General features: G+C 44.1%; 1 protein-coding gene across 3 annotated transcripts in view; it reads right to left on the bottom strand.

Annotated features, from left to right (window-relative positions):
- Positions 1–2,927: 2,927 nt before the first annotated feature.
- ZBTB5 (zinc finger and BTB domain containing 5) overlaps positions 2,928–16,084 on the bottom strand; it is a 28,052-nt gene continuing 14,895 nt past the window's right edge. For all 3 annotated transcript variants that reach the window (XM_053568615.1, XM_053568632.1, XM_053568624.1), the window contains exon 2: positions 2,928–5,232. In XM_053568615.1, the coding sequence (XP_053424590.1) occupies positions 3,198–5,228 (2,031 nt within the window). In that variant the 5' untranslated portion in view covers positions 5,229–5,232 and the 3' untranslated portion in view covers positions 2,928–3,197. The remainder of the gene's footprint in view (positions 5,233–16,084) is intronic.

Raw genomic sequence — 16,084 nt, 5'->3', positions numbered from 1 at the left:
TCAGGGCTTCTAGTGGTATGCTTGTCTCTGCTTCCCACCCAGCCCTCTCCCCCAAGCATTTTCATTATTAGAGCCTGTCGAAACCATGGTACTCCTGATCATCTTTGCCCTAATTCCTTCATTTGTCCCTTACCCACAATGTAACTTGCAAGCAGAGCCCAACTGTGACCATGACACTGGAATCTGAAACCTAGACCATCAGGAATATTAAAGAGCACATACAAGTAAAGGAGAGTTAATTAGAAGAAATGAAAATTAGGTAAGGGCACAACACTTACCTTTTTTTTGGTCAAGAATAATTGCGGGTAGATGGGTTTCTTAATTTTAGAACTAGTTTCAGCACCTGTACACATTGCTCCCTTGCCCAGATCATCTGCCATCCCTCCCTGCAGGTGGATACTCTTATTAATTAATCACCACCTCGCCCACTCCCCAAAGTCCAGCCATGGCATCTCCACTGCCAAAGCCCTGCTCTGTCCTCAAGGAATCAGCTTCCAGTTCTAAGCCTGAAGCCAAACTGGCAAATGGAGCTTTCAACTTGGGAGGCAGGTTAGGGAGCAGCACACAGGTAAGCAGACCATCTGAGAGCAGCCAGGTGGACCAAAATAAAACCTCATACACATCCATAGCTCAGAGACAGAAAACGCAGGCAGGGGGAAGGCAGAAGGGAATAATTTGAAGGAAAACACCAATAATTGTTAATAATTGACAACATTATCTTCTAGGAGGCATGATTGTAAAAAAAAAAAAAAAAAAAAGTACTTGTCAAAGCAGAATTAGCAGAGAAAGAGATATGACCCTTTTTTAATTTCAACCATAACAACCTAGGTAAAGAAAAAAGAACACATATTTAGAGGCATTGCTATAACAAATTTTTTATTTCATAATATCAAATTGTGACCAGCATAGCACCACTGACATGGGTGCCTTGATAGAACTTTCAGGATCCTACATGATCATGCCAGGCTATAATTAAGGCTAACCAATCAAAATTCAGGTACCCAATAACAGTTACAATCCAGGTAGAAACTACAGATCATAGGAACCCTGGGACTGGTTTTCCAGGGAACCTTGGAATTAATTTTTAAGTGCTACACCATGTACAAGGATACTGGCCCACGAGCTTACTTCTCAAACTTAGAAACTGACTAAGAGGTAGATGAGATTCCAGATTCCATCTAGCAGTGGAGAGGCAGGGCTCCTGCGTGCATCAGAGAGAGACCCCTGACACAGTCTGCTTATGGACAAGGGGAGGTGAAGGGGCAGGCTGCTGGCATGACCTCTCAAGATGGACAGGAAGGAGGGCTGCACTGCCCTGCTGGTGGCACTAGCTCCTCTCCACAGGCCCAGTTCTTAGTTTTCCCCCTTGCTAGTTCTCCATGCTGACCCACCTGAGTCCCAAGATCAATCTGCTCCTAAGACACCAGTCCCTACACCACACAGAGTGGTAGATGGAGAGTCTCCTTGCACCATCAGAACACGGTAGCTAACGATGAGCCATACATAGAACTGAATAGAACAGGGGATCCTACAGCCTCCAATGGCCGCTTTCCCACATCTCCTCAGAGAAGCAATCACAGGTTTCCCTTTGGGTTTTCCTTCCTGGAAATCAATTCATAGGAGACCCCCAAGCTCCTCTGGAACATTATGAATTATCCACCGATGTATAACTGCACACACTAAGAGGAGAAAATACATACACGTTTTTGTTTTCGGTTCCACATAAATACTTAAGCTTTCTAAATACAAGAACTGAGTAATTCCTCTGAATTACACACAATGATTTGGTATCTCAAAATAAAATGAACTTATGTTCATGCATGAATTAAACCAACTTCATGAGTTCTATGGAAATGCATTACTCCGTGCTGTTCCTCTCAACACACAAGCCAGGGCTTGGCCTACCACAGGTGCCACCAACAGCCCCAGTGGCAAGGTGGGGCCTGCAAAGTGAGCCTGGAGAGGCCCTGTGCAGTGATCTGAAGCAACTTGGCGACTTCTGTGCTATAGGCTGCCTAACTCTTACGGAGCCTGGAAAACAGCCATGAATGGTATTTGGATTTCAAACCATTTTTAACATTCAGTATTGGATTAGGGAAACTACAATAAAAGTTTGGGATCTACACTGTTGAAGTACAGTATGTAACAGTAATAAAACGCACGGGGGTGGCATTTTTGGTTAAGTTTTTAACTGACAACAGTCCTCTAGGCCTGGAAGAAACACTACATGGGGTGTGAAGAAATGAAGCCGAGAACAGGCTTGTCCTTGGGTGGGATCTGTCAGCCAGGACTGGCCTTTGACATCTGGATGGAGCAAAGGGTAAATGTGCCAGGAAAGACCCCACAGAACATGACTCCACATCATTAGAACAAAGACAAACACTAGCTTTTCTTTGACTTCCTAACATGGAACTGTAACATGTCATACAAGTTGGTTAAAATACTGCTAAAACAGCACATACAGAAACGATACCTTATTTGTCACTTTCTACAAGTACATACTCCATTTACAACTTTGTTTTTAAAACCAGAAAAAACTGTTAAAACATCTATCCAACAGTGATGTATTCAAAAGTATATACACCTAATAGTCCAAGAGAATGCTCGCTCTGGACCCAGTGTCAGCACCATCCAAGTGCAGTGTCTGTGACTGCAAATCAGACAAAAATAAAAAATACAGTACTTTCTGAGGCCTAGGAATAGCTCATGATACACTTTAAAGCATTTGTGGCAGACAAGCGTGTCCTCAAGGGCCTTCCTTTCAGACAGGCGCCAAGTCACCACTGGTTACACCTAAGTGCATTTTGCATCACTGTACAGAGATACAATATTCCCATCAGAGGATATAGGAAATTTAATTAAATGCTTCACAGAGTTTTATAAAAATTGCTAAAAAATTTTTTCTGCACTTCAATTTTTTAATTGTTAAATGTGCCACTTTTAACAACATCAATTACCAACTACTTTAGACTGTATTACCCAACCCCAAGAAGAACTGGTTTCAGGGATTGCGTCCCTCTCCCAAGCGTGCCCTCCACTCAGAGTGCAGCAGCATGATGCCGGGTTTACTCGTCCTCCACTTACTAGTTGCTGAAATTTACAAGAGCCACTGGGCAGCCTGAAGTTTCAAACCCAGAGAGAGAGTTTCAGTTTCAGTCCCACAGCTGTCCTCACCATTCTCTCGTGAGGACACATAGCTAGAGCAAAGTGCTGGGAAGGTTGCTGCTCTGCCAGCGTAGGCAGGTAGTCTTCGAGTGTTTATACAGGTGACTGGACTGGCTGAACCTCTTGCCGCACTTCAGGCAGGCATAGGGCTTTTCACCTGTGTGAACACGGATATGCTTCTTGCAATCTGTCAAAGTCAGGAAAGTTTTGCAGCAGATTTTGCAGGCATACTTACGAGCTCCCTCTACAACCAAAACGTTGTGCTCTGATAAGGCCTTCTTGCACTTTGATAGGACATCAGCAGATGCCCTGGTCAATTGTGGAGGGCCAGGCTGGGAAGGATGGCCATTTTCAAATGAGGAGGAGGCCCCATTCATCATGAGCTGGGAACTGGCAGCATTTTCTGGGATCTGTGAGCTCCTGACGGAAGTTACAACTGGCATTTTTGGAGCTATGCGGCGGTAGTATGGAAAGTTACTGGCTCCTCCTCTTGGGGAGCCTATCATAACCCTGGAGAAGGAGGAATGGAGGCCCAAGCTAGACCTGGAAAAATCCATCCCAAACTGTTCTCCTTGGTAGCCGGATGTCTGCACACACGGCAAGCCCATCACCTCCTGCATAGGCCTAACAAAGTGGGAGTCTGCAGGTTCACTAAATGGGTTCTCCACGTGGGAGCCAGGGGCAGAAGAGGGCCCGCCTGCAGGTCCAGCCTCTGGACTTAACAAATAAGGTGCCTCACCCTCCAGCCTGCAGTCACTAGTGGTGTTTGGGATATTGTCGTCATTGTTTTGATTTGCACTAAAGTTACTTCCTCTACTCTTATTAAGAAAATTTGAAATACTAAAAGTTGACTTATGCTCTAAGTTATTTGTGACTTCTAAAATATGGATGTCACCTACTCTGTCCGTGCTAGACTGGGGATCTGAAAAACTCCGATCACTGCTTTCAGGGCTGAGGTCTATCTTCTCAGCACTGACCACAACTCCTTCCACTTCCACAGACTCACTGCCTTCTGCCTGGGAGGTCACATCACTCACTTCATCCTGAGGTTCCGGTGAGCTCAGGGGCTCAGATTTAACTACCACTCTCATGTGTTCCTTCTCCCCAAGGCCAACCTCAGGATTTTCACACTGAAAACTACTTTTCTCAGTTGCAGTTTCCTGATCAAAACTAGTCTCAACCTGAGTTGCACGTGAGGCCATAGACAACTGTGCCATGTTGCCAGCACTGCTGTCAGATTGGCTGGGCACCTGGGCATCTTCTTGAGCGCCAAAAGACTGGTCAAACATGATAGCACTGTCTTCTTGGTTGTCAGTCATTCCATCAACTTTAGGGTTATCCACAATTTTTAGAGAATCTGGTGAAAAGAACTCCTCCCGAGAATGAACCCCCGAAGGCCCGTTCTCTGGTGTAACATCTGAAATGGCAGACTCATCCATGGAGGGTCGGAGGCGCTGTCTGGCCCGCTCCTCTGCGGACTGCTTGCGCTTATGAAGGCGTCTCATGGGGAAGGGCGTCCGCTGGTCCAGGTTACTGCGCATGGACGAGCTCATGGGGGCCGGCTGTTCCTCGCCACCCTGGCTGGAACTAAGGGCTGAGCTCACGATGCTCAGCCCCAGCTGCTGCAGCATGAAGGAGCGCTGCATGCGGGCACTCTGCTCCTGCACGCGCTCACTGGGGGGCGACATGGGCAGCGTCCTTGTCGTTAGGTAATGTTTACATGCCTTAACCACAGAGTTCAGATGCAGGTGAGAGGCTGCCAGTAAGACATCCATAACATTGCTTTCCCCCAGCATGAGGGTGGAGGTATACATCATGTCAATCAACGCAGCAAAGGCCTCTGCTGTCACCACCTCGCTATCCAGCTGGATCATGTTCATGGTCTGATCTCCCTCTGCCACCGAGAACAGGGCTCGGAAATGTGTGCTGCATGCTGCCAGCACAGAGCGGTGGGCTTTAAAGTGTCTATTCCCCACTACAATGACACAATCACAGAGCTGGCCATGAAGTCTCTGATAGTTTAGTTGCTGGAAGATTTGTTCAAAGTGACCAGGAAAATCCATGATCCTACAGAAAAACAAAGAAAGAAAAGTGTTAAGACTTAGATAACCTTAAGTCAACATCAGAAGACAAAGTGTGGGATGAAAAGAGAGGCACGGGTAGCCAAGCCAGAAACTTTTACAGCTTGTGATGTCTCTGATGACAGGCATATACAGTAAGAACTTGTCTAATCAAGAGCAAATGCCAGCTTAGCTATCAGCCCACAAAGTACACACACGCGTGGGCTCCATTACCGGCTACCTACAGGCTCCCCTTCATTCTTCATGTGACCTACTTACAACACTGAAGGCCTAGTAAATATCAATCTGTGGGTGACAGTCTATCCCACAAAAGTTTGCCAGAAGTCTGCATTCCCTGAGGATGATGAATGAATACCATGAAATTCCAAACAGTCTTTTTTTTTTTTTCTTTTTGAGACAGAGTCTCACTTTGTCATCCTTGGTAGAGTGCTGTGGCGTCATAGCTCACAGCAACCTCAAACTCTTTGGCTTAAGCGATTCTTTTGCCTCAGCCTCCCAAGTAGCTGGGATTACAGGCACCCACCACAATGCCTGGCTATTTTTGGTTGTAGTTGTCATTGTTATTTGGTAGGCCTGGGCTGGATTTGAACCTGCCAGCTCTGGTGTAAGTGGCTGGTGCCCTAGCCTCTGAGCTACAGGTGCTCAGCCAGTCTTAGCAATTTTAAATAAGTGAAAAGGGCAAATCAAGATTAGTGGGGTAGCTTACTCGGGAGGCTGAGGCTAGAGAATCAGTCTCAGAGCCCATGCGTTTAAGGTTGCCATGAGCTATGACACCACAACACTCTACTGAGGGCGCCATAATGAGGCTGTCTCAAAAAAAAAAAAAAATTAGTGGGGAAGATTTCCAGTTATAGAGGGTAGTAGATTGCACACATGCATTTGCTCCCTATTCAGTCCAGAGACTCCATTAAAAACACTCAGGTTTTTTTGGTTTTTAATCGTTTTAAAGGGATAAGGGGCAATAGGGTGAGAATTTCACGCTATTTTTTTGGTTTTATCATTCTCTTACAGGTAAAGATCAACAGTGTGAGAACCTCATCTCTACCAAAAAAAGAAAAAAAGAAAGAAAATTAGCTAGGTGTGGTGGTATGTGCTAAGACTACAGTTTTAGCTGCTTAAGAGGCTGGGGTGGGAGGATTGCCTGAGATCAGGAGTTAGAGGTTACAGTGAGCTAAGATTATGCCACTACTCCAGCCTGGGAGACAAAGCAAGGCCCTATCTCTAAAAAAAAAAAAAAAAAATTTCCAGAACTAAAGAATTTGTTTATTAAGACTAAAATGGCCTGTCAAGGCTTGGTGCCTGTAGCTCAGCGATTAGGGCACCAGCCACATACAGCAGGGCTGGCAGATTTGAACCCAGCCAGGGTCTGCTAAACAATGACAATTGGACAACTACAACAAAAAAATAGCCAGGCGCTATGGTGGGCGCCTATAGTCCCAGCTTCTTGGCAGACTGAGGCAAGAGAATCGCTTAAGCCCAAGAGTTGAGGTAGCTGTGAACTGTGATGCCACGGCACTCTACCAAGGGCAACACAGTGAGACTCTGTCTCAAATAAATAAATAAATAAATAAAATAAAATGGCCTACCAAGTATACAACAATATGAAGAAACAAGTACCCATTACAGTGACAATTTATAATACCTGGGATTAAATATCCCGAAAAGGGGGTTAAGTATAAGAGTTTAGTTTACAAAGATCAGGAAATAAAATTAGACTTTGTCAAAGTAATATTGAAAGTTAGGACCAGCAATCCCTTCAAAATTCTCTAAGAAAATCATTCCCAACATAGAATTCCACACACAGTCTAGTTATCAATTATGAGGATAAACTAAGGCATTTTCACACAAGCAAGAATCCAAAGGTTTGTTTATCCTTTCTTAGGTTGTGCTTAAGCAAGCTAGGAATAAACCAAGAAAAGGAAAACAAAGAAGAATATCTAAGGAGGCCCTTTAATACAGTTCCTGTGGGTCACGACCCACAGGTTGAGAACTGCTGTCCTAAAGGTATGATATACACTGAGATCTTGGCAAATTTCTAAATTCATAAATCTCGTTCTGCCCATTTCACAAGAATTACTGCAACAGAAGGCAACGGAGACATCCAGTAGCTCACCAGGCTCAACCACTTGCTCTGATACCCCAGCCTCACAAAACAGGATGAAGTTGTTCAGGATCCTGGGAAATAACTGAAATGGAAAACTCTAAATCCATAAAAACCAAGCATCTACTATGGCAACTGAGAGTATTAAGACTTTTTTTTTTTTTTTTTTTTGAGACAGAGTTTTGCTATGTTGCCCTCAGTAGAGTGCTGTGGCGTCACAGCTCACAGCTACCTCAAACTCTTGGGCTTAAGCGATTCTCTTGCCTTAGCCTCCCAAGTAGCTGGGATTACAGGTGCCCACCACAATACCAGGCTATTTTTTGTTGCAATTGTCATTGTTGTTTAACAGGCCCGGGCTGGGTTCAAACCTGCCTACCCAGGTGTATGTGGCCAGTGCCCTAACCACTAAGCTACAGGCGCCGAGTCTATTATGGCATTTTGTCATACATGGAAAGCAACTACAGAAATGGCAAAATGCCTCAATGCAGTAGCCACGTGTTGGTCACTCTTTTGCATCCTGTGTTTACACTGAAGAATCGCCAATCACAAAACATCACTAACTCACATACCACCCCACTGAGGATGTCTGCTGTTTGCTATCATGCATGAGAGATCGTATCTCCAAAGAGGCAGCCACTGCCACATCCCTCTTTGTATTTTACCAAGATTCCTTTCTGTGAGGAGAGGGTCAATTGTGGCAGGTAGCAGCACCTATGTCCCAGACCCCCACCCAACTCAATCAGGGACCACAGAGCTCAGGGTTTGAGGAGATGAAACAAAATGCAATTATTGCTCACAAGATCTGTAGCTCTGCCTTAGAAAGTAAACTCATACCAATAAGTGCCAACTTCCAAAGAGGTGATTATTTTGTAGCAGTGATAGGGAAGAAACATTCTGGTCTGAGGAGCAAAATCAATTAAATAGGGAGATGTTGCAGGAAGTTGTGTAAGCCTCAGAATTGCTCTAAAAATTAAGGGGTCATGTAAATTTGGGTCCCATCAGGGAAAAGCAGGAGCACCAAACACTGGGCATATTGCTCTCCCTTCTACCGGGGAGAATGGAGCCAGTATAGCCGTAGGAGTCTTGATGGTTACAGTGATAGAGGAAGGGCTAATAATAAAATAACAGTAACTCCTGTTTGAGGGTCTTCTTTTTTTTTTTTTTTTTTTTGTAGAGACAGAGTTTCACTTTATGGCCCTCGGTAGAGTGCCGTGGCCTCACACAGCTCACAGCAACATCCAACTCCAGGGCTTAGGCGATTCTCCTGCCTCAGCCTCCCGAGTAGCTGGGACTACAGTCGCCCGCCACAACACCCGGCTATTTTTTGGTTTGCAGTTCAGCCGGGGCCGGGTTTGAACCTGCCACCCTCGGTATATGGGGCTGGCGCCTTACCGACTGAGCCACAGGCGCCGCCCTGTTTGAGAGCCTTCTATGTGCCTACCAGTCAGTGTGCTAAGTTCTTTTACTTACATTATTTATAATCTTCAAAACAACCTTGCCAGGTAGGAATTATTATCCTGACTTAATAGATGAGGGGGAGACATAAAAGACTAACTTATTTCCTAAATAAACTATATTTCAACCCAGCTTGCCAATGTAAAAGGACAGGAACAGTCTGTTCAATGCTCTTCTTTGTCAACAAGCAGCAGAAGTTACATGAGAAAAAATAGCTTACTTTTAAAAATGTCAATTATTTAAAAATGAAGGGCTGAGAGTGGTGCCTGAGGCTCAGTGAGTAGGGCACCCGCCTCATATACTGAGGTGGTGGGTTCGAACCTGGCCCCGGCCAAACTGCAACAAAAAATAGCCAGGTGTTGTGTTGGGCACCTGTAGTCCCAGCTACTCGGGAGGCTGAGGCAAGAGAATCGCCTAAGCCCAAGAGCTGGAGGTTGCTGTGAGCTGTGACACTACAGCACTCTACCAAGGGCGATGGAATGAGACTTTGTCTCTACAAAAAAATAAATAAATAAAAATGAAGGGTTGATTGAAATAAACCACAACCCTTCTCCATAAAAGGTCACCCACTAAAATGTCAAACGTTTTTCTTTTTTTTTTGTGAGACAGAGTCTTACTTTTGGAGTGCCATGGGATCAGAACTCACAGCAACAGTGAACTCTTAGGCTCAAGTGATTCTCTTACCTCAATCTCCCAAGTAGCTGGGACTAAAGGCGCCCGTCACAATACCCAGCTATTTTTAGAGATGAGGCCTCGCTCTTGCTCAGGCTGGTCTTGAACCTGTGAGCTCAGGTGACCCATCTGCCTCAGCCTCCCAGAATGCTAGGATTACAGGAATGAGCCACTGCGCCTGGACCAAACTCATAATGTTCAAACCCTACTTTATATACAGAAAACAAAAATAATAAGAAAATTATGGCCCCACAAATACCATTTTGAGGAAAATTTTCCAGGGACAGACACTTTTGAGAAGATGCTATGGAGGTAGTTTAACCCAAGCCCAGTAGAGTGAGAGGTTTAGGTTTAGTTCCATGTAGTAGCAGGAGCCTGTCATCCTAGATTCTTGGGAGGTGGAGGCAGGAGGATCACTTGAACCTGGGAGTTGGAGGTTGCAGCAAGTTATGATGATGCCACTGTACTCTAGCCAAGGCAACAGAGAAACACTTTGTCTCCAAAAAAAAAAGACAAGAGGTAATCATATTGCAAGACAGGTCAAAGGTATGTAAAGAGCCATACAATCTTTAACTTCCTTTGAGCCTAGAGATTCCCGCCCCCATACTAGTTTTCCCATTATAATCCTTAAGGTCAACTCAAGTATTCCAGGCTCTTCTCAAAACACTTAAGGAATGCCTGAAATTTCCTGCTATACCTTGTTGGCAGGCCATCTTCAGGGCAATACAAGAAGCTAATATCTGCACTGTAATTACAATTCTACCTTTGTAGAATTGTGAAAGTAGGACTCTCAATTTACAGGCTATGCAAATGTAAAGGGGGGTGCTCAAAAATTTATAGGCATCTGCAAATGATAGGTCTTCACTACAGCATCCCTCTGACAAATAGGGTGCCTCTAACATATATATAATATGCAGATCACTCAATAAGAGGTGATCATCCTGGAAAGAAAAGAAAGAACCAAAACAACAGAAGGACAGATGAGTTAGTGTTAGCCTGTACAGGGGTGTGAGCAATTTTGGTATCTTCAACTAGCATTTTTATTTTTTTGCAGTTTTTGGCTGGGGCTGGCTTTGAACCCGCCACCTCCGGGTTGATATGGGGCCGATGCCCTACTCCTTTGAGCCACAGGCACCACCCTCTTCAACTAGCATTTATTGAGCTATTGGCTATGCCAAGAATTGGTTAAAAAAAAAAAAGGAGGGGGCGGCGCCTGTAGCTCAAAGGGGTAGAGCGCCGGTCCCATATGCCGAAGGTGGCGGGTTCAAACCCAGCCCAGGCCAAAAAAAAAAAAAAAAAAAAAAAGGAACACACACAAACACCACAATGAACTCTAAGGAAATTAAAACCGAGAAAAAAAATACAGTAGAATCTCCATAGCTGACCACATCGCTACACTGACCACTTCCTTAGGTTGACCTAATTTTCACAGACCACATATGCACCAATATGTATGTACAGTAGGCCTAGTTCCTTATGTTGACCACCTCCATGTGTTGAGCAGTTTGTTGTAGTTCCTTGGGTGATTAACTTAGAGGTACTACTACACTGGTTCCTCGAAAATAAGACAGTGTCTTATTTTAAGGTGTGCTCCCAAAGATGCGCTAGGTCTTATTTTCGGAGGATGTCTTATTTTCGGGGAAACAGGGTATATATGTTTTAGCCACCCCAATGAACCAAAAGTCAATATTCTAAGAATGAGTTGGAAGTAGCATTGTATTATTATGATGTTATAAATAATAAGTGGTAGTGGTAATAATAAAATAATAGTAACTACTATGACTATGAAGAAAGCTTAGATTAATATTGTCTTAATTAGGGTTCCCAAAAGCAGACCAGGAGAGGATTCAAGTGCAAGTGATTTATCAAGGAGGTGTTTTTCTAGGGAGTGGGGAGCAAAAAAGAACGGCAGCAGCCAAACAAGGGCATGATTTGGGGGCGAAATCCCAGCCTTAGCCTGATTCACCAGAAGAGCATTGGAGCACAAGCAATGCCTCTGGGTTTGAGCCACCTCAAGGCAAAGGTACCAAGTCTTTTCATAGCCCTGCATCAGTCACTCAACTAAGAACCTACCTAGGGCCATGTAAAGTGCCAGGCCCGTCCAGCTCCCTAGGCCTATGCACAGAGTGATGCCAGTCACCCAAAGGCAGTCCTCCAAAGAGTCACAGATGCAAAGCCATTAGAAGTAAAAGTACACAGAAGCTGCAGGACGAGTGCACAGAACCAGTAAAAGGGATCAAGGGGATCTGGTCAGAGCTTCACAGTGTCTGCTACACACATTTGGTGATACTAATCCATGTGACTATATGGATAAACAGATGCTGCTGTCTGTTAGCAAAAGATATTTTTGTATATTTATATAATACGTGTTACACTCTCAATCTCCCACCTGTCTCATGGCCTTTAGATGAACAAGAAATCTCAATTCCTGTGTTGATTCTAAGACGCCACTTATTTTTAAAAGGTTCGCTGTAGTAAAAGTTGACAAATGTTTTTTTTTTTTTTTTTTTTTGTAGAGGCAGAGTCTTACTTTATGGCCCTCGGTAGAGTGCCATGGCCTCACAGCTCACAGCAACCTCCAACTCCTGGGCTTAAGCGATTCTCTTGCCTCAGCCTCCCGAGTAGCTGGGACTACAGGCGTCTGCCACAACGCCCGGCTATTTTTTGGTTGCAGTTTGGCCGGGGCCGAGTTTGAACCCGCCACCCTCGGCATATGGGGCCGGCGCCCTACGGACTGAGCCACAGGCGCCGCCCTGACAAATGTTGTTTTAATAAAAGTCATTTACAAGATAATTTACCATAACATAATTTCTCAATTGTGCTTTCAGGCATGACAAAAGAAAATTAATTAATTTATGTATTAAAATATACCAAGCTATAGGCAAGAGAATCGCTTAAGCCCAGGAGTTTGGGTTGCTGTGAGCTGTGACACCATGGCACTCTATGCAGGGCAACAGCTTGAGGCTCTGTCTCAAAAAAACAAAAACAAAAACAAAATATATAGTAAGCTGTGGATAGGGTCTTGCCCTGTTGTCCAGGATGGAGTGCAATGGCACAATCATAACTCACTGCAGAGTCAAACTCTTGGTCTCAAGTGGTCCTCTGGCCTCAGCCTCCCAAGTAGCAGGGATTACACGAACAAGTCACTGTACCTGACACAGCTGTAGTTGTAACAGTCTGTCAAGTAAGATTTTGTAGTTATAAGCAACAGACCCCAATGCTGGAGAGCTCCTTTATGCTCCATTTATACATTTCCACCCACCTCCACCCCTCAGTTACGCCGGGGAAGCAAGGAGGGAGGATTTCTCTGGTTTCACATCTGTAGTGGAAGGCTGAATGCTGATTTATCCACCTAACAAGATTATACACAAAGGGGCTCACCAACATGAACTCAGAGGGCTATGAGAAAGGGAGAAAGAATACAAAAAAGCAATATTATAGGATACACAAGGCAACAAAATGATCTGGTCAACATAAGCATTATAAGTGGGGCTCACCTCTGAGCTGTTCAGTGGATCTGGTTTGGTTTACCCATCAGAACTAACAAGTTCGGCTGAGTCAAAAGGAGAGCAAGAAACTGGAGAAGTAGAAAATGAGGCAGCTGGGACTCCATTACGACAGAAAAAGAAGTGTAATTTTTATTTAAAGGAAAACAGAGATAAGCATAGGTTTTTCCAGGAGCGTTAAAAAGGTCCCCCTTGCAAGTAAGAGGAGATGCCACACAAAGGCAATAACCCAGTGTAAATACTTACATCCCAATTCCTCCTACATTTATCTGTAAGACTTCCCTCTGGTTCCCCTTAAGCCTTCAGGCATGCTGTTCTGGTTTCACTGGTTGTGGATTACCTCAGTTGTCACATAAATCCAATTTTCTTTACTCTGTATCATAATTATTAACTGTTCTTTCAGTAGCAATGGTATGGTGGTATCCATTAAATCTTGTGATGCTTGTGGCAAATATGGTGTACATTGTTCTGTGCCTGGGATCCTTATCTTTGTTTGGGGGGTGGGGGGTCATTCATGGGCTAAAGGGCAGGTGTATTAAGCTAAAAGTTGTATTTTGCTGGAACAGCACAGAGTTGGTTAACTAGATCACACCCACCCCAAATTCCTCGTTTCGCTTCAGGTCCCTTTCTTACTTTCTTGTCCAGAAGGTCATAATTCTCTCTCACCTCCCTGTAGCCTCTTTAACCTCTTTCTATCCCTAAACAATAAAGATAACCCAAGAACTGGTATAGCTTAATTTATATTTCATGTTCCTTATTAAAAACTAGTCACCAGAAATAAGGCAATGTGTGTAGCAGTTTCTATTTTCCAAGATGGCCAGCCACATTAAAATTTTCCATCTCACATGCTTTCTTACAATATGACATGACACGCCTTTCATCAAGAGGTGGGGTCTACATTCACTCTTTTGAAACCAAGCAGGTCTATGACTATGGCAAAAGTTATGTTATATAACTTGTGAGCTAGGCCATAAAAGGGGATACAGATTTCCCTGATCTTCATGGCTCACTCTTGGTAGTCACCTACCGTGTTGTGAGGAAATCCAGCTAAAGTCTAATTGACAGTCGGCATCTCCCTCCAGACATGTTAAGTATGCCTTCAAGATGACTTCAGCCCCAGCCGCTGACAACACATACCAGATCCCAAAAGAAAACCATCTCACTGAGTCCAGCCAACTCTAGAACTTTTAGAGATAATAAAATGAGGCTGGGCAGAAATCCTAGCTCTCCAGGAGGCTGAGGTGAGAGGACTGCTTGAATGAACCCAGGAGTTGGGAGACCAGTCTGAGCAAGAAAAAGAAACATATCTCTACTAAAAATAAGAAAATTAACCAGGCATGGTATCACGTGCCTATAGTTTCAGCTGCTTGGGAGGCTAAGGCAGGAGGATCATTTGAGCTAGGAGTTTGAGGTCATAGAGTTATGATGATGTCACTGCACTCCAGCTGAGGCCACAGAGCAACACCCTGTCTCAAAAACAAACAAAACCCCAGATTTTTGTTGTTTTAAGCCATTAAGTTTTAAGGTAATTTGTTACCTAGCACTAAGTAACTGCAATAATGTAAAACTTGTTACCGTGTCCCCACAAATCAAATACTATTTTCAAGGAACACAAGATTTTCCTTCTTTTTTTTTTTTATCTACTATACCTTTAGAAGAAACCACTTCCCACCTGTTCTTAGTCCATGTAGAAAGAACGGAGCAGAGTGCCCCAAACCTGAGTCCTGGAGGGAGCAGATGATCCATAGAGGGCTGGCCAACTTGGTACCCACTCCCCTTGTTTATAGTGATTATTCAGAGATGGCTATGCATACCAATTGTGAGCTAAAATAAAATCTTAAAGCCCCCTCTACAATAGCTGACTGACTGAACCCCTGATTGGCCATGTGGATCCCCTAAAACTGAGTTGCTAGCCATAGGAAAGGAAATCAGACATGCCTCATAATGTCCCCCTGCCCCCCAGCTTCTTACAGATACCCTTTGTGACTCATTAACAGGCCCAAGTCTATGAAAGACATACCTGCAGGTCCTCAATATATATAACAAACCAGTCGGGTCTAGACATATGTCTTATTTGTCTTTGAATGAACAGACCTTTAACTCAAACATTACTTTTCATTGACTCCTGATCTATCAGATAAAGCCCAACTCTTTTAGCCGACTGGCAACTGAAGAATCTTTAAACCCACCTAAAACCTGTAGGCCTCCCACCCCTTTGAGATGGCTCACCTTTTGGGGCCAAACCATGTATGCTTTCCACAAATTAATTTATGACTTTGTTATTCCTCTCTCCTTGAAATATATAAAACCAAATTGTAACCACACCACAAACAGTCCTCTTGCTCAAGGCTTCTGGGGCTTGGCTCTGGGTCATGATCCTCAAATTTGGCTCAGAATAAACCTCTTTAAATTATTTTACGGAGTATGGTTTCCTTTCTGTTGACAAAAGTCATGTCAATTAGAGTCTGCCCTAAGGACTTCTGCTGGCATTATTAAGAAAGTGATACTTTTTTCACTAAAATTATAAGCTGTGAGGGAGAAATCAAACTAGCACTGAAAGCACATGTAGGGAGAATAAGATGGAGTCAGTCAGGCTAGGGCTGACATGACATAACTGGTCTGGTTTGACCTTCACCTCGTGTCTCCCATTCTTAATTATTTTGTAACTTTAGCTCCCACCCTGAGTTGCCCATCTTTTTTTTTTTTTTTTTTTGCAGTTTTCTTTTTGCAGTTTTTGGCTGGGGCTGGGTTTGAACCCACCACCTCTGGTATATGGGGCCAGCGCCCTATTCCTTTGAGCCACAGGTGCCACCCTAGAGTTGCCCATCTTGAATAGTTTAGGAAGATTGATTTTAGAAATTGACTTTTTTTTTTTTTTCTGAGACAGAGCCTCAAGCTGTCACCCTGGGTAGAGTGCTGTGCCATCACAGCTCACAGCAACCTCCAACTCCTGGGCTCAAGTGATTCTCCTTCCTCCGCCAGCTCAAGTGTATGTGGCTGGTGCCTTAGCTGCTTGAGCCACAAGCGCAGAGCCAAGGAAATTGACCTTTGAATTGGAAACACTGTAACAGATTGTCACTATGTTGTGCTGGTTATGATTTAAA

The sequence above is a fragment of the Nycticebus coucang genome, chromosome 2, assembly GCF_027406575.1.
Source record: "Nycticebus coucang isolate mNycCou1 chromosome 2, mNycCou1.pri, whole genome shotgun sequence".
Lineage (NCBI taxonomy): Eukaryota > Metazoa > Chordata > Mammalia > Primates > Lorisidae > Nycticebus > Nycticebus coucang.
This window is presented reverse-complemented; position numbering and strand designations above follow the sequence as displayed.